The 24,564-nt window shown below is 49.0% G+C and overlaps 9 protein-coding genes across 9 annotated transcripts; 3 read left to right on the plus strand and 6 right to left on the minus strand.

Moving 5' to 3' along the window:
* Positions 1-384: 384 nt before the first annotated feature.
* Positions 385-1,260, minus strand: IAQ61_012075 (uncharacterized protein; the record flags this gene model as incomplete). Its single annotated transcript, XM_003844635.1, has 1 exon — positions 385-1,260. The coding sequence occupies one exon, from the start codon at positions 1,258-1,260 to the stop codon at positions 385-387; it is 876 nt and encodes a 291-aa protein (XP_003844683.1).
* A 452-nt stretch (positions 1,261-1,712) lies between these two features.
* IAQ61_012076 (uncharacterized protein) lies at positions 1,713-2,099 on the plus strand (the record flags this gene model as incomplete). The annotated part of the gene is made up of 1 exon (XM_003844636.1): positions 1,713-2,099. The coding sequence occupies one exon, from the start codon at positions 1,713-1,715 to the stop codon at positions 2,097-2,099; it is 387 nt and encodes a 128-aa protein (XP_003844684.1).
* A 2,022-nt stretch (positions 2,100-4,121) lies between these two features.
* Positions 4,122-5,711, minus strand: IAQ61_012077 (uncharacterized protein; the record flags this gene model as incomplete). Its single annotated transcript, XM_003844637.1, has 3 exons — positions 4,122-5,336; positions 5,389-5,547; positions 5,598-5,711. The coding sequence occupies 3 exons, from the start codon at positions 5,709-5,711 to the stop codon at positions 4,122-4,124; spliced, it is 1,488 nt and encodes a 495-aa protein (XP_003844685.1).
* Positions 5,712-6,720: 1,009 nt separating this feature from the next.
* Positions 6,721-8,120, plus strand: IAQ61_012078 (uncharacterized protein; the record flags this gene model as incomplete). The annotated part of the gene is made up of 2 exons (XM_003844638.2): positions 6,721-7,122; positions 7,218-8,120. The coding sequence occupies 2 exons, from the start codon at positions 6,721-6,723 to the stop codon at positions 8,118-8,120; spliced, it is 1,305 nt and encodes a 434-aa protein (XP_003844686.1).
* A 433-nt stretch (positions 8,121-8,553) lies between these two features.
* Positions 8,554-11,008, minus strand: IAQ61_012079 (uncharacterized protein; the record flags this gene model as incomplete). Its single annotated transcript, XM_066099472.1, has 2 exons — positions 8,554-10,300; positions 10,467-11,008. 2 exons carry the CDS (start codon positions 11,006-11,008, stop codon positions 8,554-8,556), a joined length of 2,289 nt encoding a protein of 762 aa, XP_065950991.1.
* Positions 11,009-11,082: 74 nt separating this feature from the next.
* On the minus strand, positions 11,083-13,667 carry MTS2 (26S protease regulatory subunit). Its single transcript, XM_003844640.2, has 4 exons — positions 13,392-13,667; positions 13,265-13,333; positions 12,108-13,179; positions 11,083-12,057 (listed from the first exon to the last, which is right to left on the minus strand). Exons 1-4 carry the CDS (start codon positions 13,392-13,394, stop codon positions 11,807-11,809), a joined length of 1,395 nt encoding a protein of 464 aa, XP_003844688.1. The 5' UTR covers positions 13,395-13,667; the 3' UTR covers positions 11,083-11,806.
* Positions 13,668-14,428: 761 nt separating this feature from the next.
* On the plus strand, positions 14,429-15,271 carry UBC1_2 (Ubiquitin-conjugating enzyme E2 1; the record flags this gene model as incomplete). Its single annotated transcript, XM_003844641.1, has 3 exons — positions 14,429-14,689; positions 14,743-15,047; positions 15,097-15,271. The coding sequence occupies 3 exons, from the start codon at positions 14,429-14,431 to the stop codon at positions 15,269-15,271; spliced, it is 741 nt and encodes a 246-aa protein (XP_003844689.1).
* Positions 15,272-15,553: 282 nt separating this feature from the next.
* IAQ61_012082 (uncharacterized protein) lies at positions 15,554-16,148 on the minus strand (the record flags this gene model as incomplete). The annotated part of the gene is made up of 2 exons (XM_003844642.2): positions 15,554-15,687; positions 15,782-16,148. Coding segments are annotated over 2 exons (501 nt in total), but the record flags the coding sequence as incomplete, so codon positions are not given.
* Positions 16,149-16,440: 292 nt separating this feature from the next.
* Positions 16,441-16,739, minus strand: IAQ61_012083 (uncharacterized protein; the record flags this gene model as incomplete). The annotated part of the gene is made up of 2 exons (XM_066099473.1): positions 16,441-16,454; positions 16,526-16,739. The coding sequence occupies 2 exons, from the start codon at positions 16,737-16,739 to the stop codon at positions 16,441-16,443; spliced, it is 228 nt and encodes a 75-aa protein (XP_065950992.1).
* Between the last annotated feature and the right edge of the window lie 7,825 nt (positions 16,740-24,564).

Raw genomic sequence — 24,564 nt, forward strand, 5'->3', positions numbered from 1 at the left:
GATAGTCTAGACTTTGTATTGTTTCCTGGATACGAAGGCAGAATGGTACAATAGTCTACAATCATTTAGACAAACGAACAGTCACGAAAGAGCAGTCACAACCGGAAGAAAGATCTTCACAAGACACATGAAAAGATGAGGGACAACTGCGTCGCATGTTGCGACGTTGAATGGTATAATGGTATATATCAAGAAGAGAATAGTGATGGTCGTTCCGAAGCCCAATCGAAACTATGTGCGACCAATGTATAGAAACAAAATGCCCATCCCAACAAATCATGAAGTTCCTAGCCAAGATGATGCCTTTTTCCTAAAGCGCCTGGCCAAAGAAATACCCCGAATCCCGAAAACGCAGTCGTTAAAATCGCATAGTACGAAGACGTCCTAAGAAGCAAAATCCCTGGCGTGGCTCCTGCGAGTCTTGGAGACAAGAGCACTGGCGACAGCGGCAAGTTGAGGGCCGGGCGCGTCTTCGATGATCTTGCCGGCCTCGTGCCAGTAGAGATCCCACTGGAGTAGCGCATCGTCTTCGTGGTAAATCTCAGTACCGAGTTTGCCTTCCGGTACGCTGGCGGAGTCGTCACCACCGGTTACCTTGATGTTGAAGGCCTGAGGCCAGAATTGCCTCTGGGAGACGTCGCCATTGTTGTGGATCGAGGCGACCTCGGTACGAAGAACGTAGTTGCCGCTGGGGATTTCGCGGGGAATGGTGACTGTCTGAGCGTTGCCATTGTCATAGAAGATGGCGTCAGTGGCCCAGTAGCCAGTCTGGCCCTGAGCAGCACCGTCAGAGTAGCGCCCCTTGCGGTAGTCTAGCAGAGCGCTCTGATGAATCTTGAAGAACTTGAGCTTGGTCTTGTCGACCTTGGCGCAGTCACCGTTGCATGGGGCGAGGTAGGTGGCTGTCCAGCCGTGATGGCTGCAGTCCCAGCCATCCTCGCTTCCGCCACAGGTGCCCTCGTGGTGCCAGTGGAAGGTGACGTCCTCTCCAGCTGGAGCCTCGACGGTGTATGGGGAAGGTGAAGCGTCCATGTGGGCAATGATGTCCGGGTGGTGCAACTTGTCGCCCAAAACGGGTTGGTAGCCCCAGGACTGGTTGGTCCACCACGCGGGTGACTTGTTGCCAGGATCCTGCTTGGATGCTTGACGGTATCCTTCGTAGCTCTTTCCGCCAGCTTCGAATTCCTCGACGCACGTGTGGCCAGACACGGTGGCGAGAAGGGCTGCAAGGAGGGCAGTGGTTTGGAAAATCTTAGACATGATGAAGTGCAGAAATGAGGATATCTTTGTCAAAAAGATGGGGGTATGTGGTGAGTAGTTGGAAATGAAGGTTGGCGAGTGTTGATAGCTCCAGAGCTATTGGAAAGAGTGACTAGTCAAAAGTGACTGAGATAAAGAGTGGCGGTGCAAGATGCGTAGTCAAGAGAGAGAGAGTCGTGAACAAGAGGAAATAGGTCTCCTTTTGAGCTGTCCCAAAAAAGCCAAGGTACCATTTTGGAGGCGGATGCTTTGTTCCTGGATCCAGCGCTACAAGGTCAACTTAGTTGGCACTAAACGTAGGTACGAACGGGCTAGAATTTAGACACAGACTCACAGCTGCCTCATCCGACGACTGTCCAGTACAAGTAGATGCATACATGCATCCACTGGGCTATACTCTGGGTTGTGTTGGACATTATGCCCAAGCGTCTGCATCTGTGGAGCGGTCCACGATGTCTTTCACAACATGTGGACACCACTGCCAGCGAATCCCAATCCCTTGGAGTGGACCACGACTCTACCGAAATACGCAATTAGTCGAGTTTTGGCGAACCACAGCGCCTAGCATTGTTGGTGTTTACGTTTCGAATGACTTGTTTCTGTGGTCGGATCATCAACAGGGCCCGCTGTACGAGGACAAGGGCTATGACGGATCATCCGCTGCCGCTCGACGCCGCCGTTTCAGCCACCAGGCATCAGGCACAAGGAGCGTACATTTATCGATAGAGCACATGTTCATGGGCCGCAATTTCTCAACACATCTTGAGTGGATGCGGAGGATTTTGCAGCTGAACACAGGGGCCAAGACCGCGGAGCAAACTCTTTTCAAGCGCTTTTAGCACAGCCCGACTCGCATGGCTGGGCCCAGCTGAGTTGGCCGTGAATTGCGCTTCGTTTGTTGTGAGCCTGAGGTTTTGTGCACGGCAGCCATTGGATAATTGGAAATCACTCCTTTCAGTCTTTGTTCAGCTGTCTAGGAACTCTTTGTTGTCGCACAGATAGCTTTCACTCATGATAACCACCTTTGGACCTTGCCTACGTACCGTACACACAAGCGACGACGACGACGACGACGACGACGGAAAGCCGTGAGCGAATCACGCTGCCCCAACACCTATACACAACATGCGCCCAAATCAAATGCACGTTATAGTTGGTGCGGGCCTTCGATGCAGTCATCCTCTTTGCACAGCGATACCCCGCCACCCGCCCTTGGCCTTAAACCTTGAAACCTTCCTGTTGTGCGATCGAGGATGTGTTACCGCCTCCGCGATAGACTAAGCTGTTGGCCCTACACGGCATCTCCAAGACACTCGACCTCTCGTCAGTGTGCTCTCTAGTACATAGCCACACATTACGACACCCCCCCTTCGGAAGACTGGTAGCATGGTTGTCGTGAAGCAGCAAATGAGGAAGCAAAGATGATACATTAGTATGACTATGCAGTTAGTCGCTGCGACAAGGATAGACTTTGCTACAAGCGAGGTTCTCCGTTGATGACGGCATTGCGATTGCCAGATGCGCTTTGCTGGCGCGTTATCTAGTTGCATCTTAGCAGGCACATGGCGTCTGAAGATGATCAGTCATATCTTGTTTCGGTGCCGAAAACCTCCCATTTGTCGTTCACGATGATGGCTCTGGTAAGGAGCCACTCATAACCCGTGCTTGGCTCTGCGGCGCTTGCGTACGGTACGCCTGGTGTAAGTTCTCGCCAGGTAATAGACGAGTTGTGAGAGAGGGGTAGGTAGGTACTTCGTCTCTCGTGCTCGAGGTTAAGTTCCGCATCCTTATAACAGCATCATGCATCAGTGAGCGATTATTCCCTGCGCGTCTCAAATCAGCTGCTAGACATTGTTTCCCACAGTATGCAACGACGAAATGAACGCATCTGAATCCACCCAAGCAAAGGTACTCTCGTGTATCGGCTGCAAACTGCGGCCACTGTCTTTCTCTTCCTCCAGAGCTTCATCCATGGCCCGACCAAGGCAATATTCCAGTTCAGCCTGAAAGATTACATGCGTATAAACAAGAGCCCAAAGCATCATCCCACACCATCTACTCACCTATCCAAACAAAGTAGACTATGTTCCGGGTGAATATCCACCATTGACTAATCATGACCTGTGTGACAACACTCCACGGAGAATTTCCCCGGGCATCGGCGGTCCAGTTGCCAACCGTGGGTGCCATGCATTGCTGAAACTTGAGACATTCGCTTGACCTTCTCGTAGTTTGCTTGGTATACGGATAGGTCGATGTCTTGCCTTCATGCAGCTAGATAAATGACAACACAGACATGCAACTCCCTACAGACATGTATCGAAGCTCCGAACAGATAATCACCGAAACCACGAGGCACACATGCATCCCATGTTTGTTTTCACTCTTTTGATTACGAAATATCTCGACTACCACATCACTTGCCAACCTACACCTGTTTTTTTATTAAATCGGTAGAAAGGACTCAGCTCTCGACGTCTAAGCAATATTCCTAAATCGAACTCATATTTTCATCGCTTATAATTGATATATAGGGCATGAAGATCAGTTCTGAGGCCATCTACACCACACGCCTGGATCCGCAATATGCACATTTTGCTTTTTCTTGGTTAAGCAAAATGAGAACACACAGCATGTGCAACCAACACGACGGCTTTTGGAGATGCCAGTACACTGCTTGGCCACGATCAATATCTCCTCATGAAGATATATCAAGACACAACTTTATACATGTTTACAAGGCAACCACTTCTCTCCAGTTCTCCAGCATCACAAGAAGTCACAAAGGGACACAAAGGGGTCGATCATCATTGCGTTTCACATTTCATAACATACATTTTAAACATTACCACATCGGCCAACTACTTCCTCCAGTACTTGCCCTTGCCCTTGCCCCACTTGGGCTTAACGACAAAGACACCACGGTCAATAGTATTGATGACAATGTAACCAGAGTCAAAAGTATAGGCCGACCAGGTCCCGGCATCCCACAGTGCATCGCCACCACCGGGTTGCGCGTCATCAGGAGGGTACACGTCAAAGAAGGCAATTTCCTCGACCTTGGACGCATCTGGGAAGCGCGGAATGGAGCTGACGTCCAGAATGCGGAGGCCGGCCTGGTAGTTGGATTGGTAAGATAGACCGTCGTAGACATACTGGTTGTGGTCGACGGAGCGGACGCCAGTCTTGTACAGGCCCGTCATCTTGGGGGCTTCAAGGTTCTGGATGTCCCATACGTAGGTTACGGCGAAGCCGTCTTTGGCTGGGGATCCGACGGCCGTGCGATTGGGATCGATTTGGCCCTCGTCGAGTTCATCGTCCATGACGAGATGGGTTTGCCAGTTTGGATCGAGGACCCAGCCCTGGTGGGTGTAGGAGGCGCCAACGTAGGCTGTGCGCGAGATGATGGCAGCGGCCCCGACACCTTTTTTGTTGGTGACGTCGTAAATGGTCAGCGTGTCCTCGTTGTAGCCGTAGCAAATGTCACGGCCGTAGTACTTTCTGTGCGGGCCACGGTAGACGATGCATTGCATGTCGTGGCAGTAGCCGTCTTGGGGCGCGCAGCCCTCGACATAAGGGGCTGTGGGGTCGTCCATGTTGATGAACATGGGGCCACCGGCGCAAGTGTCGTTGCGGCCGGCGCGACCACCCGAGCCACAGGCGACTGCATAGCCGAGCTCTTCGTTGGCGATGACAGTGTGCGTACGTCCCTTGATGCCCTGGTTGATGTCCACGAGAGCAACATCCTTGTGGATATCAAAAGTGTAAGGCTTCTTGGGCGAAAGCTTGAGCAGCTTCTTCATGTCGAAAACCTGAACATGGTGGCCGGCACCCTCGGATCCGACGATGAGGTGATCTCCGACCTTTTTGATCTCGCGCCAGATGACAGAGTCGTTGTTGGCGGGAAGGCGGCCAAGGTATTCGAGCTGACCATCCTTGGTAATCTCGGAGAAGGAAGCACCATAAGTCTGGCCAATGGCAATAAAGTCACGGCCTTTGTGGCTCCATCCCCACGAACCAGAGCCCTCGCCAATGGCGTCACCGAGCTCTTCGTGTGTCTTGAAGTCGTACAAGTCCTGTCGATGGATGAATACAGCAGGTTGCACAACATGGAGGGATAGCACTCACAATGTTGCGGCATTTGTACGTCTGATCTGCGTCGCCTTTCACGGCCTCCACGCGACCATTTTTACACTCAATCTTGTGTTTATTGGCACGCTTCTTGTGGAAGCCGTTCCATTTCTTGTTGTCGTACTTGCCAGCAGCCCGTGCCTTGGCCCATGCGGACTGCAAGATATCAGTATTCGAACAGGATGGAGATTTCCTCTTGGACTGACCTCTTTTCCCTGCATCATGAGCTCCATGACTTCTCCCGACGCATACTCGGCGCGTGTGAAGCCAGAGGCCGCAGCCAAAGGCAACGCCGCCGTTACAATAGCAGCCCACTTCATCTTGGTGCACAACGGGTGGCAGTTGATGAACCAAGAACAATGGGTGCACACGCATGGTATCTTATAGCTACTGTCCACGATTTAGAGTTACCGTGCATATGCATTGTGTTGCTTGAATCGGTCGCGTGCGATACGCCCTCCGGTACTATCGCCAGGATACCTTCCTATCGCAGGCATTCCGAAATGTCACCAAGACCGTATCAAAGCTTGAGCATGGGAACGACTCGAAATAAGGTGGGCCGCGATGCTTGGAAAGTGCATTGTCAGTTGGCGAGTGGACGTTCATTCGTCCTAGCTCCAGGCGTCGACTTGGCAGGTATTCAGTCTGCGGTTCGAGAAGGGTTGGCTCCTATCTCGAAGATCTCGTGTAGGAGTTTTGCGGGGCCATTCCGTATGTTGTGCAAGCCACTCTAAGGCTATATTCAAGCAATGAAGTTGATAGGCAGGCTGCCTGGCTGAGGTTTGCCCGCTTTAGGAAGGTAACGTTTGATGCCAAGCGGGCAAGAATTGCACTTGCGCCACGTTCATGGTTTCCATGAGTGCCTGAACTGCCAGGCAGGACTCTGGTGGGGATAGTAGTAGTCCAGGACAGGATGGACGGCAATGGCATGTGTTTCCTTGTACAGTGCCGTAGATACTATTGCTGCTTACTCTTATCGCGAAGGGTGTTATTGTGGCGGTATGGTACCGTAGGCTGGCGGCTTGTGTCGTTTGATGGCGGGGCACGGCGTGTAGGCATGCCGTCGATGGATGGAATCGAGAGGCGCGGGTGTAGGCAGGCGACCAGGTTCGCGGGAAGAGAATAGAGGTATAGTATGGCAGCAAGGAGAGGAGGAATCTCTGCAATCACAGCTGGGGGCGGTGGCCAGGTACATGTAGAGTAGTATGTACGGAGTAACGGACAAAAGGGCCGGGCTTGGCTCCTCGGCTAAACTTGCAGGCCTCACTGACGTCCCGGAGGCCGGAGGGAGAACGGAGGGACGAGTAGGGACGAGCACGGGGACCGGCCATGTCATGTGAGCAGCACATGCACTGCTCCCCATCTTGCGACCTGGCGACCGTCGACATCATGATCATCACCGAAGACTCGCTGTACCGCAGCTCAACCCAATTCAAGCACTGGTCCTTTACCCAAGCCCAACTCGATGCCCAGCGGCGGACCACCAACCTTCTAGCAACAGAGCGCGTCAAAGCCAATGTCGCGCGTCTTCGTGCCCAACGCGCCGAACACGACGGTGCAACGTCTGGGGTGGACAATGGCAGTGGGACGAGCACGCCGCTGGATCCTGGCGCAGAAACAACGAGCGATCTGGTCTGTCTGACGGCCGAGGACGAGTTGAAGATAGTCGACGACTTTTGCGAGAGGGCCGTCAAGCTGGGCACGCATTGCGGATACAACTACAACGTCATGGTAAGCTTCTTTTTCGCTCTCTCTCTCTCTCTCTTACTCACCCAATCCATCTTGCCCTTGCCAGTCAGACACGCATGTATTGACATGTCAGCCAGGCGACATGCATACAATACCTCCGCCGCTTCTACCTCTACAACTCGCCCATGACCTACCACGTCCAGAACATACTGCGCACCTCCCTCTTCCTCGCCACAAAGTCTGAATTCCTGCGCGAAAACGTCCAAAACTTTGCCGCAAACTCTGGCCGGAACGTGACAGCCGAGTCCATTCTCGCGCCCGAACACCTCGTCATGCAGGGTCTCCGCTACAATCTCGACGTGCGCCACCCCTTCCGTGGCCTCAAGGGCGTCCACCTCGAACTCGTCCAGATCGCCCACGGCAAATACGATGGCCCAGGCGACAATGGCACAAGCGCCGACATCCAAACCCGCATGCAATCCCTCCCTTCGACCCCCGGCGGCCCTGCCACAAAATCCACCGTCGCAGCCCTCGAGGCGCGCATCACAGCCGCCTACACACATGCCAGCCGGACTCTCAAGACAGCTGCCCTCTACACAGACGCCTACTTCCTCTACACACCCTCGCAAATCATGCTCGCCGCCCACCTCCTCGCAGACGAACCCCTCACCCTCTTCTACTTCTCCCTCAAACTCCCTGCCGACTCCCCTATCCACGACAAACTCATGCACACCCTCCGCGCCTGCGCACAACTCCTCTCCTCGCATCGCCTGTACGTGTACACAACACTCCCAAAGTCCGAGCAAGAGACCCGGGAAGCGGCGCACCAGGCTGAGATCAAGGCACTCATTGCAAAACTCAAAATGTGCAGGGATCCAGACAAGGTCGATTTGGTTAAGCTGAATCAGGCACACAAGAGGGATGCAGTGGGAGAGGCGGGCCTCGACGAGCACAAGGCTAAGAAGAGAAAGTTGGCCCGTGAGGGCTATGAGAAGGAGAGTGATGCCTTTTGGGGACCCGAGCTGGCCAAGCCAAATTAATGTCTTTTCTTACGGAGAATAAGGAAGCTGCATGGAAAAGGCGTCTTGATAACCCGGTTTTGTTTTCATGGCCAAAAGGTACGGCGTATATATGTATTTGTAATGATCTTCATCTCACCAAGTCCTCTCCAGGGTAGAGCTGTCAAGGGAGATGCTGGCTTTCAGCTTTTTGCAATCGAGGATACCAAAACGAGAGAATTTCGATGGGCAGCTGCACGTGTTTTGTGATCGTGCAGCCCATCATTTAGCTCCATTCAACTGCTCACTGCCTTGTTCCTGCTGTTACTCTCCATATATGTGCAAACCATAAACATCCAAATATTCTGCATGAATAAACACCAAGACACAAGTCCAATGTCTGAATCTGGCACTCCCAATCAAATAATCCTCGTCTAATATCCAGTTTGCTTCCTTTTCTTGCCCGACCACCCTACTATCCTCTCCTATCCCTTCGGCCACTCTCAGCAAAATCAACATCATTGCCACTACCACTGCTGCCGTTCCCTGCTGCACCTCCAGTACCACTTCCACTCCTACCACCACCATTATTCTTGCTACCTTCCGTACCAAACATTGGCGCAACAGGCGCAATCCCAATACTCTTCTTAGCCCCCAACATCGACTTGCCCAAATACGCGCCAAACATGCCCGTGACCACCGGCCTGGCTTCTGCCGGGCTACCCTCAGAGTGACGAGAAACCACTTCTGTACTGCGCTTGGCAGGACGCTCAGAGGTCCGGCAAGGAGTGCCGCGTTCTCGCTCTCGCTCCCGGTTACGCTCTTCGATGCGTTTTTGGAGTTCGGCGGGTGCACGCTCGGTGCTGCGACCCGCTGCAATACGATCCGCGGTGTGCTCTTGGTCCTCCTGGTCGCGCGTACGAACCCTACCATGGGCTTGCTGGGCATTTGAACTCGATCCTATCCGAGAACTCGACGCGCTAGCTTCACCATGGCCGCGCCTCTCCAACTCCGCCTGTAGGCTGTGGTGCAGGCCGAGAAACGGGCGGGGCACGACATCGGGATCAAAACACTTCCATTTGCGGAGAATCTCCGTTCTCGTAGTGCGGGCCTTCTCCTGGACTTGTGCCGTGCTTAGGTCGGAAATGAGTTTCTTCTTCGACGTGCCAGGGGTAGGCGAGCCGGAGGCTTTGCGCTTGTTTATGGTGGGCGAGGCAATTGGGGCAGCGGACGGGGAGGCGATGGCACTGAGAGTTGAAGGTGCTGCAGCTGGGGTGAGAGCTGGTACATTTGCACCTTGAGCAGGAGAGGTCTTTGTGACCAACGGCAAGGACTCAACACCAGTGATGGCGCGTGGCGTGGCCGCAATTGCGTTGATAGGAGCTGGATGTCCTTCTTCAATCGGCGCAGGCGAGTTATTCCTCAAAACTTGAGACTTCTTATCGCCAATTCTAATGATCTTGCTCTGGCTAGACGTAGGATGAGCTGGCGGAGGCGCAGATGGAGGAGTGCGCAATGGAAGGGGCTCGGAAGAAGTATGGACATGCTTGAGAAACTCAGGTTCGACATTGGTTGGCTTTCGACGCTCATATCGCTGGCGAACATGTGGATCTGAAGGCCGAAGCGCTGGAGCATCGTCTTCACCAATTTCAGACTCGGAAGGCGAGTCTTCGTCTTGATGTGAAAGGGCCGGGGCCGGTAGATCTTGCTCAGTATCGCTCAATTGTTCTCCTTCCCTATCCATCATCTCACTGTCTTGATCTTGACTTGGCAATTCTTGTACAGCTTTTTCACTGCTCTCAACAGCCCCCGTCGGTGATTTATCAATGTTGGCTTCAGTCCGCAATGGCCGAGCTACACCACCCCCCATCCGACCTTCTCCAGCCCAGTCACTGCGATACTGGACTGGTGTTCTACTCACTGTCGCCCCAAAAGCTGAGTCGAAGTCCTGAAGAACGTCTTTCAACTCGACAACCGCCTTGTGCATCTCCGGAAAGTCGCTTCCACAAGCCGAATACACCGAGACGACGTTCCAGCTTGCTACCATGAGATTGTCAAAGTTGGGAAAGGCAGCCGAAGCTATGTTGTTGAACAGATCAATCTTCGTTTGCTCAGGCACAGCAGCAAAGGTGGCAGCTTTGAGAGAAGCTGGAATCGAACATAGGCCGGCGACGGGACGGGTGTTGGTGATGTGGGGAGTAACTGGAGTATTGGGCTCACGCCTCCAGTGTTTCAGCGCTTCAACATGTTAGTACACGATGGAATGGAACGACTATGAATGTTACCCGGGGCTGAGAAGCCATCCTTTGACTTTTTTTTGGGAGCTTGGAGCCTTGAAAGTGTCTAGGACGGTCAGTACGGTATGCGATCCCTAATTCACATGGCTACAACAGTCGGCAGACCTGCTTTGATTGCCTGAAAATGAATTGACGTACCTCTCCACTAGCAATGCATACGGGACTATTGGGCGGAGAACTGTACGCCGATCTCCTGGCCTCATTGAGTATGCTAATGCGTGCCATGATCATGCCGATCTTCTTCTTGAACATTTCCACCATAGTTCGCGCAATGAAGCCATGAATAGCGACGTGGTCGAGGCTCTGCTCACTTTCTGCCAGGGCTTCTTCGGTGTGCATCTCAATCTTGCCGTGTTCAAAAATTAGATAGGCATGCAGGACGCCATGATTTTCCTCGGGAAAGATGACATTGCCCAGCTCAAAGCGAGACGCACTGGCCTTGAGCTTGACGAAGACCAGGTCAGGAGTGGTGACGCCGTTGATATTCTTGTAATCAGGCGGCTCAGGGTTGGCAAGACCATCAATGAAGCTGTCTAGATGCTGTGGGTCAAACCACCGCAGTTGGTCGCGCAAGATGAGCGCTCGCTTCTGCGCCGTGTTGAGAGAATTGAAAGTGGGCGCTTCGAGATCCATGGTGAGTGACGCTGAACTGCGAGGGTGACAATGATGTGCCCTGTACGGGCCTGCGCCACTTGTTCTGAGCCCTTTGCGTACCCAATATTTCTTCAGCGGTTACCTACTATCTGTAATGGCCGACAGAACGAGAAGACAAGGGGTCAGATGTGACCGAGAGTTATCAATGGAGGCTGCTCAGTGTGAAGAACAGGCGGCAAAAAAAATAAAAAATAGAAAGAGCGTGATATGTAAACATGCCCAGGATCCAACCAACGCGCACTCTCACTTGAATGTCGCTATACGCACGCTTCATCACGCAGGTGAAGGCGGCGCAAACGGAAACTCCCCTCTTACCCGTTTTGTCCGGCAACAATGTCGACTGGTGCTAGCTACGCTGCTCATGTACGGACCGGTAGAGTACAGGATACGTCATGTAGATGTATAAAATTGGCCAAACCCTACGTTCTATAGGCAGTTCGAATCTACGTGAAGATGACAAGCATTGGATGCAAACATGCAAGACCAGAAAGCCATTTGAAATTCAGACGATACGACGCCGAGTCATTTAGATAAATGAAAGCCCATGACACCGTGTTTATACGTGGAGAAGAAGAAATCTGCATTTTGGAGAGAAGAAGTAAGAGAAAGGTTTTAGCACGTTGAGTCAAGTAGATAGGGATGAAGGAGCATGAAATGGACTACGATGTGACAGGCAATCAAGGGTGGAAGTGTATTGCCACCGTGTCTATGAGTAAATCCTACTTGTAGAGGGGCTCTAAGCACGCATCCGATGACTCGGCTGTTCTGTTAGCAGGTTTACAAGTATAGACCCTCTGGCTCGCCCTCAGTCTTGGTCTTCAGTACCCTCTCCCTGGCAGTGCGGAAGTCTTCCATGTTGACACGCATCCTTCGCTCGCGCAGCGCCATGAGACCGGCTTCGGAGCAGATGGCCTTGATGTCAGCACCAGAAAGATCGTCTTTCTGGTTGATAAACTCGTCAAGATCAACGTCCTCGTTGAGCGACATCTTGGATGTATGGAGAGTGAAGATCTTCTTCTTGGTCGTTTCTGTTCATGTATTAGTGGGTGTAAAATTCAAAGTGCCTCGCAGAACGTACGATCCGGATTTTCAAAGAGAATCTTCCTGTCAATACGTCCAGGACGAATCAGGGCGGGATCCAGCGTCTCAATCTTGTTGGTAGCCATGATGACCTTGACATCCCCACGATCATCAAACCCATCAAGCTGGTTGAGAAGCTCCAACATGGTTCGCTGAATTTCACGCTCTCCTCCAGATGTTGACTCGTATCTTTTCGTACCAATGGCGTCAATCTCGTCGATGAAGACAATGGAAGGCGCATTCTCTGCAGCAGTCTGGAACAGCTGTCGCACTAACCTCGGACCGTCTCCTAGGTACTTTTGAATCAGCTCACTTCCTACGATACGCAGAAAAGTAGCGCTGGTCTGGTTTGCCACCGCCTTCGCCAAGAGTGTCTTTCCGGTACCAGGAGCACCGTAGAGAATGACACCTTTCGGAGGCTTGATGCCCATCTCCTCGTACAGCTCTGGGTGCAGAAGGGGAAGTTCAACAGCTTCTCGCACTTCCTGAATCTGTTGCTCCAAACCACCAATATCTGCGTATGATTCTGTGGGCGCCTTGTCCAGCTTCATGACCGATACCAGCGGATCTGCGTCGTCTGTGAGCACACCAACCACCGACACCGACTTGTGATGCAGCAAGATGCTGGCACCTGGTTCCAGAAGGTCCTTGTCAACGAACGACATGATGGAGACGTAGTATTCGGGGCCGGTAGCGCTGGACACGATGGCGTGATCGTCGTCGATGAGTTCCTCCAGGTTGCCGACACCCATGGGGCTACCACGCATGTCGTCTACCCGCGACCGCTCGTCTGCATTCCTGTCTTCGGCACCCTCGGCGCTAGAAGGAGCAGGCGCATTGCCTTCCTTGACAGCCTTGGCTTTCCTCAGCCGCTCCTGGTTCTCGACATATTCTTCCTCGAGCAGTAAGTGATCGTGGATGCGCTGCATTCGTAGGTAACGCAGCTTGCATCGTGCGGTCGGGTAGACAGTGGGGAGCTTCGCGGCAGCGCTGGGGCCGGCCTGCTTCTTCTTCTTCCTGCCAATGCGCGTGGTAGGTTGTGGCGGTGGCTCGTACTTTGGTTTATCCTTCTGTCGTGTCGTCAGCGCCGTTCCGTAAATGCGAGGCTGGCGGCCATGCCAAAGCCATCAACAGAGCCTGGGTGATGTGACATACCTTGTCCCCAGCCTTCTTGTTCTTATCATCACCGGGCGCTCCTCCTCCGGTGCTTGACTGCTGGTTGCCCTAGATTTGTGTTGTGAGCACTTGCTATCAATCTAGGATCGAGGGGAGGCAAGCTCACCATGACGCGTGGTCAGGTACTTGTTGTGTCTGCGTTCCAAACTATGTGTGGATGCCGTGCGCCAGAAGAGTGGATGTGAGTAACAGAGGAGCGATGGCCGATGGCGAGGTGCGTCGTCGTCGTTGTCGCTGTCGTCTTCGTCTATCGTCCGTGTTTGCAATGTCGTCGTCGATGGGTGGCCGCGGTGACAAGCTGCAATTCGGCGCGAGGGCAAAAACAGCCTAGTGCAGAGACTGCAACACTGTGGCGTCCCGTCATCAGCCACAGCAGCACTGCCACACTTGCCGCTGTTCCCAGCCGGGCTGTCCTGCTCCCATACAACGACAGACACGTCAGGCTCGCCCCGATCAGCCATAAAACACCATAGTATCACCACATTGCATGTCAAAAGGGCAAAGAGAGTCCTTCTGCTTCTCCCACCCAGCCTTGCATCCATCCCAACACTTACCTCCCATTTCTGCCCACCGTCTTCAGCTCTCACACACGTGACAACTCACCACCATCCAGTCCAGTCCATCCATCCAAGTCCACACTTTCTCCCACACGTCCTCCACTACACACCCGCCCCGCCCCAGTGAACCGCTCTTCTTCCCAACCGCAGCTTTCCCATCCGCATTCCCGAGGTCAGGTACTCTTGACGGTGCCGTATCATCCACACACCCGCCCACCCCAACGTTCCACCGCCATTCAGATCGAGGTATAACAGTCTCCCGTGACGTTTCCCCTCCCCTCCCCACGCCTGCCAGACGCCCCCATTGCGCCATCCCCCAACTTCCAGACTTCTTGCCTGGTTGGACGTCAACAGCCCACCCAAACACAGCCCTCCACGCCTCTGTCGGCTACGCTACACTCGTGCCTCAGGCTGACCAGACAATAGGGCTAGCTCCTACTTGCTGCCTACTTGAATCCCCCACTCCGCCCGCGCCTCTTGTCTAACTTGCGTCCCTTCTTACCGCTCCACGGCCCACCCATACGCACACACACAGACACACTCACACAGACATACATACACACGCACACGCGCACACGCACGGACGATGGCATCAAATCGGGCGAGGCGAATTGCAAAAGAGCTTGCCGACATCAACAACGACCAGCTCTCCCAAATCATAGTCGAGCCGGCTGGCAATGGCGATGACCTTACACATTTGCGGGGCCAGTTCTTCGGCCCTCCAGACACACCGTACGAGGGTGCCACATACTTTGTGGACATCAAGATCCCCACAGACTACCCGTTTCGACCTCCAAACATGAAGTTCGAGACCAAAATCTGGCACCCCAACGTCAGCTCGCAGACGGTTCGTAGCTGGCTTTCGAGGATGACGCGTGACTTATTTACTGACACACCCAGGGCGCCATCTGCCTAGACACCCTCTCCTCGCAATGGTCCCCCGTCCTCACAATCAAGAGTGCCCTTATCTCGCTACAGTCCCTTCTCAGCACTCCAGAACCCAAAGACCCACAAGACGCAGAAGTGGCCGGCATGCTGATCCGCAACCCTGCAGAGTTTGAACACAAGGCACGCGACTGGGCGGTCAAGTATGCCGGTGCGCCCAAGAAGGAGATTGCAGAGGGCAGTGGAGGCGCGACTGCAGAGTCCATCCGAAAGAAGGCGCAGGTTTCAAAGCAGAACGAAGAGAAAGTCAAGATGGCAGCGTAGGTGAAACATGATAGTCCAACCATGGACCCTGCTAACGATGCATAGATACAAAGGCTACAATAAAGACCTGGTCGACCGCTTCGTTGCTATGGGCTTCGATGTAGAGGCTGTGGTCGAAAGCTTCGAATACGTTGGCATAGACAAGATGGGAGGCGAGGACTACGAGCTTGAGGAAGCCTACATGGGAGATATCACCGCTCGTCTGTTTGGCGAAGCCTAGCGGTTTGTGTCTTTTTCCAATGACCATTCACAGGATCCTTATATCCATTTGTACTTTTTTCCAAAGTGTTTACGTTGGCCATTATTCCATGTTGCATACAATTCATAACAGGCAAAGGCGTCACGGGTCAATGGTTCATTTCATGGCGCAGGCGCAGGCACGATGAGTCTTGTTCAGAGATGTACTTGATTCTGGTGATTAAACAATACATTACATCCCCAGACTCCCTGGACAAGGGGCAGAAGGGTTGTGATTGCTCATCCCATGTACTTGTCCGCGCGCTTAAGCAACAGCCTCAGTGGCTTTGATGATACCGCGTCCTTCAGCAGATTTGCCAACAGGGTCAGTCTTGATCTCAATGTCCGCCTGACCGTAATAGGTGACCTTGTTGGGCAAAGTGTGCTCAACGCTGATGGCTGTAATGCTAGTTAGCAAACCTGTCCCCAATGCCTCCTGAAGTCTTCTCCTTCTGAATGGGGAGTAGAGAATTAGGGTGTTGTAAAAACTTACTGGATCCATTCCTGGTGGCCTTGAAACCTTCAGAGCAGGTGACTGAGCTGTCCTGGGGATTGTTGTAGATATCCTCGCAGTGGCCGACTTGGCCGTTCATGCCTTGGTACTCAGACGAGGTGAAGTTTGCAATGAATGTCTGGCTCTTATAGCCCGAGGAAGCCCAGGCCTGACGGTAGATCATGTCCCAGTTGCCCATCTCGTTGACGGGCTGAGCGGCGGCGAGCCCAGAGGCAGCGGCGGCGAGGAAGAGAGGGGTGAGCTGCATTTCGGCGGTTGATTTGGTGGTTGGTTGAAGTGATAGTGTTGATTGAGCGAGTGTCTGAATGTTCGGTGGTGAGAAAAGTGGATTGTAGGAACGATGGTAGACTTTATATAGGTAACAATTCTGCTGTTCACCTCCTGGTGGTTACTAACAAGCCTTGGAGTTAGAAGAAAATAAGTTGGGATAGTATGCCTTGCCACCTTGGTACAAGCAATATTGTCGACAACTGCGCACAGGCAAAGGCACGCCCCTTCCTTCAAAGTTCCCATGGAACGTCCCGTTGTTTCTCGTATTTCTGGAACTTTGGGCAAATCGCCCGCAGCCGCAGGTAGCCAAGTTCGATGATTCGAGCATCACCCGTCCACTTGTTCCCCACTGCGTTTATAACGTACTGTTACGTACTAACTCCTAGTGGCCAATGTCAGCGAACAGCCTCGCATGACGACGTCGTGTGTGCCATAATTTTGAAGACTGAGTACCTCGTATACGCGGCGATCGGAGCAGGATTCGGCTACAACACTCCTCAGGGGCGATAGGAAATTTCCCTGATGGGCCCGAGTGGGGTAGAGCGCGGAGCTTAATGGCTCCTATGATGTTAATTTTAGTAACACTGACATGTTTTCCTGCCACAGTAGGTGTCGGGGAAAAGGAAACAATGAAGCCAAGCTGCGGTAGTACATTGTAGAGTCGCATGAAAAGTATGGAGCTTTGCGGAAATATCGTAGAGGCAATTGGCGATGGCGATGGCGTCTCGGTGCCTATGACCGCATTTCAACCTCATCGCCCATCTTCCATGCTTTGGCCCTCGTATCCCGTCCCGTCTGGTCTTCTTCAATCATGCCATCATTCTCGACAATACCACTCTCTCCACATCTTCAATCCTCTATTGCAACCATCTCATTCGTATCCGACTTTGCCTTCCACCTCGGGGAACAAGTGACTCCCCACACGCTTTCGGCGGTGAGGGTAACCGAAGTGGATACAATACAACGTTGCAGGCTTGGGCCCTGAATTCAATTCACAAACTGTCCAAATCACAGAATGGGTAGACCACCTGCAAGAGCACCATGGCGCTGGCGAAACCGTTGGTTGGCTCCTGAACGAGAAGGGGTACGGGCAATGCCGCCAGGGGCTGTCCGACAGAAGGTCACGTGAACAAAACCCTCTGGAATGCCCAGTCATTTACCCGTAGCGCATGTTACTCTAGTCCAAGTATACACCACGATAGTAGATGGAACCCGCCGTTACGCATTACAGTCTATTGTCCATGGTACTTGAATGCGTCAGTTTACGTAGATGACTGCTCTATTATTGGAACATAAACTGACTCATCCTGTATAGCACGGTGTCAATGGTGGTCAGAGATGATCGAAATATTGCGCAATTTTGTATCTAGTAGAATGGGAGGAGATTTTTTTAACTCTAACGTTATCTAAAAAGTGGGTCGTGTTCCCGTACCACCGTACAGTAGGCAAGTGTTATTCGTCCGGGTCGCAATAAGAAAAGTGTCCTGGTTATAAGCCTTACCTTACCCGAATCAGTTAACATCCTGCAGCTAGTAAATTAGTACTATAGGGGATGCCACTAGATAGCCTGCGACCAGTATTAATAGTATTAATATATAGTATTAGTAGTATTACTATAGTAAAGGAAAAGGATTAACTTGCTATAACTTAGTATATTTATAATACTACTAGTATAGGGCTCTATAATAACCTTATACTCTATAAAGCCTTAGAGGACACCTAAGAGTTATCTAAGTTAGTTAGTAATATAGATTAAGTAAGCAATATTTCTATAAGATAAAAAGTATAATAATTAGGTGTGTTTTAATAGATTTTAGTTAATACAGGATATTAGGTTATAGCTATTGCCTAGTTGCCGCAGGTAAAAACTCTGCAATAACACGTAACTAGGTATAGATAACCTAATATCTACTAATACTATACACTAATACTATTAATACTAGTCGCAGGCTATCCAGCAGCATCCCCTGCAGTACTAATTTACTAGCTGCAGGATGTTAACCAATTCGGGTAAGGTAAGGCTTATGACCAGGACACTTTTCTTATTGCGACCCGGACGAATAACGTTTCCCCCGTACAGTATGTAAGCGGAGGTTTCGAGGCAAGTATTCACGACCTCTGCCGAGCAGTTAGCAACAACGGTTCCTTGCGGCCGGGAGAAAGAGCAACAGAGGTCGCGTCCTGGAGCTTCCAGCCGCATGGGTAACGAAGTCTGCTACTCTGTGATTGTGATGCATGTAGATTCCCTTAGTTGAATCCTTTCCTAACGAAATGTATTTCATAGTAGTAGTCCTTTAGTTCTCTGCTTTGTCCTACGTTAAAGATCACAAGGATGATAATGTGCGCTAGGTCATACTATGGTACTATGCAAAAGTGCTCACCGTGGGTCTACTTGCAGGGGTAAAGTGAGATTAGAAACACTGTATTCTAATACTTTTCATACAAATCCATAGTAATTTGTATAGTAATCAATGCACCCCTAAGTTTCTCGATGTTTCTATCTCTCAGTCCTCAACCCCTATTACTACCCCTACCGCCACCTCTACCACCACCTCTACCACCACCTCTACCACCACCTCTATCACCACTATCTATCACCACTATCTATCACCACTATCTATCACTACTATCTACTATCCAGACCTACCTACAGGGCAACAGCCCTCATACGAACGACTACGAGAGATTGTGCGCGCAGCCTAGGACTTAATCACACCTGATTAGCTCTAATTACTAGTAAATAGTATAAGGGCTTGCTGCCAGGCAGTGATTAAAGCCTAAGGTGGGCACACTAAGTATTAAGAAACTTCGAGAAATGAATATATTACTGTATCACCCCAATCTAGTATAGTTAGATACAGGGGTGGCTCAGGCGCCCCACAGGGGAGCACTTATGCCTGATACCATAGTAAATCGTTTGGCCTAGCAGAGAGGGTCTAGACCATAAACGAGACTCTTTAGTATGTGCCAACTAGCATGTCAACTCAAAATAAAGGGCGGACTTAATGCTCCATCGCGGAACATCTTTAGGATCATGTTCCTCTTGCAGAACGGATAATCAGCGAGCCATATTCATCGTACAGCTAAGCCATTACGCTTTCCTTCCTTCCGACCTTCGTCCTCCCCAAATTTGTCTAGGAGCTCTGCATGACTTGATAACAGTCTAATAGCATCTGAAGCTCGAGTATTAGCCTTGCTATCGTTATAACAGTTGAAACTGCAAGACCAGATATGTCCCTCCAACCTGGCCCAATAAGAATGACAAGTAGACGACGATAGTCCTAGACCCATTTCGCACGGATTTTGCGCAGCAAATAGCCAAAAGCTGATGCGAGGAGCTTAATAGTACTAGACGCTAAAGTGATGTACTCATATCTGGTTTTGCAAGAGTTGGGCACTGTTTACGAAGTAGTGGAGCTTGCAACTGCTCACAAATTTTGCGTTTTATGCGCTGCGGGAATAGCCGTCTTAGTTGTCAACCGCCCTTTGCAAGCGTCTCTAGAACTGGGCTGAGAAAAGCATCCCATAGCCCTGCCTCCTGCATGTTTGTAGTCGCCTCTTCGTTAACACCCCATGCTAACATCCGCCCGTAGAATCGAACAAGCTTGAATATACCCTGCACTGAGCGCGTTGAAAGGTGAGCGAATTTCTCATCAGGCCCAAGCACTGTTACATCGCCTTTCAAGCTAGAAGGGTATGCGTAGTAAATCTTATGCTCGTTGCCGATAATAGTGATGGCGGGCTCAAGGAGGTGTGCGGATCGGGAAGTGGTCAATCCCTTCTCGGTGGAAATAGTGGCATTGTCTGCTGTATCTTCCGGTGTCAACAGTAGATCGGAAGTAGGGAACGCCAGGCGCGCCAGTTCCATCTTCTTCCGCAGGCTTGCAGCCATCCATATACCTATCTGCAGCTCTGCCTCTTTCGCATCGCCGTTCTCGGGCTTGACCTCAATTCCCGAGAAAAGTGCCAGGCGCTGAGTGCAGACGTCCGACGTATGCGATACAACGGGCATTTTCGCTGCCAATTGTGTGTATAGTTCCGCGGTTTTAGGGTCAAAACACGAATACGAAAAGCAGAAGTCAGTCTTGCGCGTGAGTGCTACTCTTCTGTTGGGTGAGGCTGATGTGGGGTCGGAGACAGTGGAGAGATATGACGGTTGAATACTTTGCGATTGCCTGCAAACACCAATCAGTAAATCGCACAGATAAGGTAGGGCTGGCTTCGGAAGATACCATACACACTCTCTAACTTGAATTTGGTGTTGCAGTCTAGCTTCATAGCGAGCTCTATCAACGGCCAGACGACGCGATAGCACCAGGCGTTCTCATCGCGCCCAAACTCGGTGCAGTGGCAGGCGTCTTGGAAGATATTCTTGAGACGATCGAGCGCATTTACCAGCGCGGGGTGACTAGCTGGCCGTGTATCATTGTGGTCGTATGCTTCTGAGTCGATGGGGTCCATGGCGAGAGAAGGGGCAAATAGTGTGTCCGACTCTATCGCTTTGCGCAGGCCAGCTGGTATGTAGCTGATCTCTAGACCTTCGCGACGGCCCAGGCGACCGCGAAGGCTGTTGATGCGTGCAGAAACACTGGCGGACGGCGGCTGTTTCACTTGGTTGAAAGGGCTGAGAGATATGGAAGGCGTTGCAGTACGCAGTTCAGTGAGATTGCGCGTGGGGCTCGAGCTCCTCTTCGATCCTTGTGGCGCCGTCAAGGTTGTGCAGTCTGACAGATCTACTATGCTGATACTGCCCGCCTGCGATGCGCTTTGGGTTGGCAGCAGGCCGTCGGTATCGATGCGTTGTCGCTTAGGGCTCGAGTCATGCAGCATATCGGAATCGCGTTGTCGTTTTTGCGAATGCAGTGTTGGAGAAGCGGGAGATAGTGCAGTAGTATTTTGCAGCCAGGCTTGTATACGATCAAGTGTGGACGGTGAGCTGGACGAAGGCGAACAGAACTGCATGGCCGCATCGACTGTAACGTGCAAGCGGTGGCACTGGGCAGCTTTGCAGTTGGCCGACACGAAGACGATTGCGCCAGCAAAGGAAACGGCGGCCACTAATAAACATTGGTGCTTTCTTGTTGCAGAGTGTAAAGGGCTTGGGCTTATACCCAAGTGTTGCAGGAGGGATATCAACCGGATCACGGAGCATCTTGATCCGATCAATCCTGATTAATACCCCTGTATGACCCACTATCTGATTAACTGCCAGCTTACTGCTAAGTGCCTAACAAAAAGTAGGAGCTCTAGTAAGGAAGGTTTACTAATTATTCACCTTCTAGTAAGGGTAGCTAAAGCTCTATATATATAAGTATAATTATAGTAGATATAATCTAATAATCTATCTCCTAAATTATTCCTAACCTTAGTAATCTAAATTTCTATAGTTATAAGCCTAGTTTACGCTTTACCTTATTAAAGATTATCCTATCTATTTAAGCGTATTATTTAACTTAGACACTAAGCTAGCAAGCTTTACTCTTTCTTTATACTATTTCTTAAGTAGAAGCTTACTTATTACTCTTCTATGTAAAGGACTTAGGCTTATGCCTAAGCCTAGGTCTAACACAAGATAGACTAAGTCTAACACTACTACTAAGCGAACACACTAGACACCTATAAAAAGGCGTAGAGGGCTTATCTCTCCTTTAAGATACTAAATACTATTATTAATACTTATTATATTCTCCCTTAAGGCTAGTCTATAATATTTTAGTATCTTCTTCTAAATATACTATAATAGTAATAAGAGATAGACGCGCTAGATATTTAGAATAACTAGGTGTAACCTAATATAGTAGAAAGGTTAATATAATAGGTCTATAAATTAATAGAATAATAGGCTTAAGACTCTACTATAATAGCTATACTATATTAATAGAATAAGGAAATACGCAATTAGATTCTATCCTAACCCTCCTCTAAGCCTGCTAGGTTTAATAACATGCTACCTCTATCCTCCCCTACCTTATATTATAAACCCTTCCTAGTTAGCTTGCTATATAATAGCACTAAGGTAAACTTCTCCTCCTAGTAAATAACTATAGAGTTTAAACTACGTGTAGATAAGGTCTTTATTAGGGATAAGGAGGCAAGATTTATATATATTTAGTCCTAGTTATTACCTATAGTCTAGCGTGCTATAGCACTATACTTTAAGGATAGTGCACGCAAGTGTTAGGATATAAGTAGGTTTCTAGACTACCTAGCATTCTATTATAGCAACTATTATAGGTAGGAGCGCGCCTAAGTTATATTAGAACACTTATATTAGGGCTAAAATTAGCCTTTTATAGAGTTCTTTATAAATTTTATATAGCTCCTTATATAGTTAGGAGGTTTATACTAGGATAATAAATAGAAGCTTTTATAACTTTAGTAATCTTTTAATAGTTGTATACGCTTAGTTTCCCTTAATAAGGGAGTCTCTAGGATAAACTATAATATAGCTATAGAGGAATATAAGATAATTATAGTAGATATTAAAATAGCCTCTCTAGAACTAGGTTTTCTTTAGGCTAGTAAGTCTAAGGAACCCTAGTAGAAGTCTAACTTAGATTAGGATAGTAATATAAATATAGTAGAAGTAGTAGCCTTATTAAGTGCACCTACTAAACTACTAATATTATATCCTAACTAGATCCTATAGGACCTATTTAATATATAGAAACTAGCTAAGGTCTACACCTAGTGTAGATAGGGCAGTTATTTTATGCGTGTATGCCCTAATACCCTATTACTATAACTAGTAGGTGTTAAGATAGTTGTAGTATTAGCAAGCGGCCCTAATTTAGGAAACTAGCTGCTCCTAACTTTAAGCTAAGTTAGGGGTATAAGGAGGACACTATAATAGAGGAATTATTAATAGTAAAGGCTATTAAGTATCCCCTAGATATTAAGGCTAGGTTAAATAATCCTCCTTTCTTTATTCCCCTCCTCCTAGGTAGAGTAGAGAACGTGTAAGTAATAGTTAATTTAGGGTGCTAGTATTTTAGTGCAGTTAAGGAAAAGTTAGCAAGATAGATTAGTAGGAACTTTATAGATATTCCCCCGCAACCCTTATAACATGCCTAGGGAATTACTAAGGGTATAAGAATTTTATAGTTAGTAGTATTAGACTATAATTTAGATAGTTAGTAGTCTTAGCTTTTAGCCTATATAGTACCTAGTCTCTCCTATTAACTAATACTAGGTAGACTATAGCTATACAGAGAGGGCGTTATTATAGATATTCTATAAGGCAAATTAATAATTAGGAAGGTAGGAAATATAGTAGTATAAGAGAGCAGGAGACGCCTATATCCTACCTATATCTCTATTATCTTAGGTTTAGTTATAGCAGGGTTGCTAAATTAAGGACCCTAATAGGAAGATATATAGGTATAAATTTTTACAACAAATATACTAGATATTTTATAGGTAATATATAACTTACGCCTAATAAAATATCTAGAAAGTATTAATAAGGGAAGTCCTATTAATATACACACTATCTATATTACTAATAGTATAGTTCCCTATAAGCCTAAGTATAAAACTAGAAAGACAAAGTTACTACTAGAACTATAAGAGTTTAAGGACCTGTTTAACAAAGAGTTAGCAAGCAGTTTGCCACCCTATTAGGGCAGTATAGATTACTATATTTAGTTAATAACTCTCCTAGATAGAACCTAGCCTAACCCCCTATAGGGTCCCCTATACCCTATATCTTATAATTAATTACTAGAACTAAGAATATAACTTACTAGATTAATAGATAAGGGCTAGATCTAAGCAAGCTCTTCTATAGCTAGAGCTCTAGTGTTGCTAGTAAAGAAGCTATTAGGTAGTTAGCGCCTTTATATAGATTACTAGATGCTTAACAGTATAATAATATTAGACTAATACCTACTACTACTTATTAAGGAAACTTTGCGCACACTATCTAGCGTAAATTAGTTTACAAAAGTAGATATTTACGCTACCTTTTATAAAGTTAGAATAGTAGAAGGTTATAAGTCCTTAATAGCTTTCTATACCTAGTTTAGGTTATATAAATAGTTAGTATATCTATTTAGTCTTAGTAGTGCGCTATCTACTTTCTAATAATATATTAATGCTACGCTTATAGAGTTACTTAGATTATATATAATAGCCTACCTTAATAATATCCTAATTTATTTAGGAGGAGACTAGTTTAACTATATAGAAAAAGTAAAGTGTATACTTATACTATTAAAAGAAGTAGGACTATACCTAGACTTAGAGAAGTGTGCGTTCTATATTAAGGAGGTACGCTACCTAGGCTATATTATTAAGGCAGGCAAATTACTTAGACCTAACCCTAAAAAGCTTAGGGTAGTATAGGAATAGGAATCCCCTAGGAATATAAGAGAGGTAAGGAGTTTTCTAGGTTTTGCTAACTTCTACTATAATTTTATTACAAAGTTTTCTAAAGTAGTAGCGCCTTTAAACTAACTAACTAGGAAGAACACCCTATTCTAATAGGGAGA

This window comes from Plenodomus lingam, assembly GCF_022343315.1.
Source record: "Plenodomus lingam strain CAN1 chromosome Unknown scaffold_20, whole genome shotgun sequence".
Classification (NCBI taxonomy): Eukaryota; Fungi; Ascomycota; class Dothideomycetes; order Pleosporales; family Leptosphaeriaceae; genus Plenodomus; species Plenodomus lingam.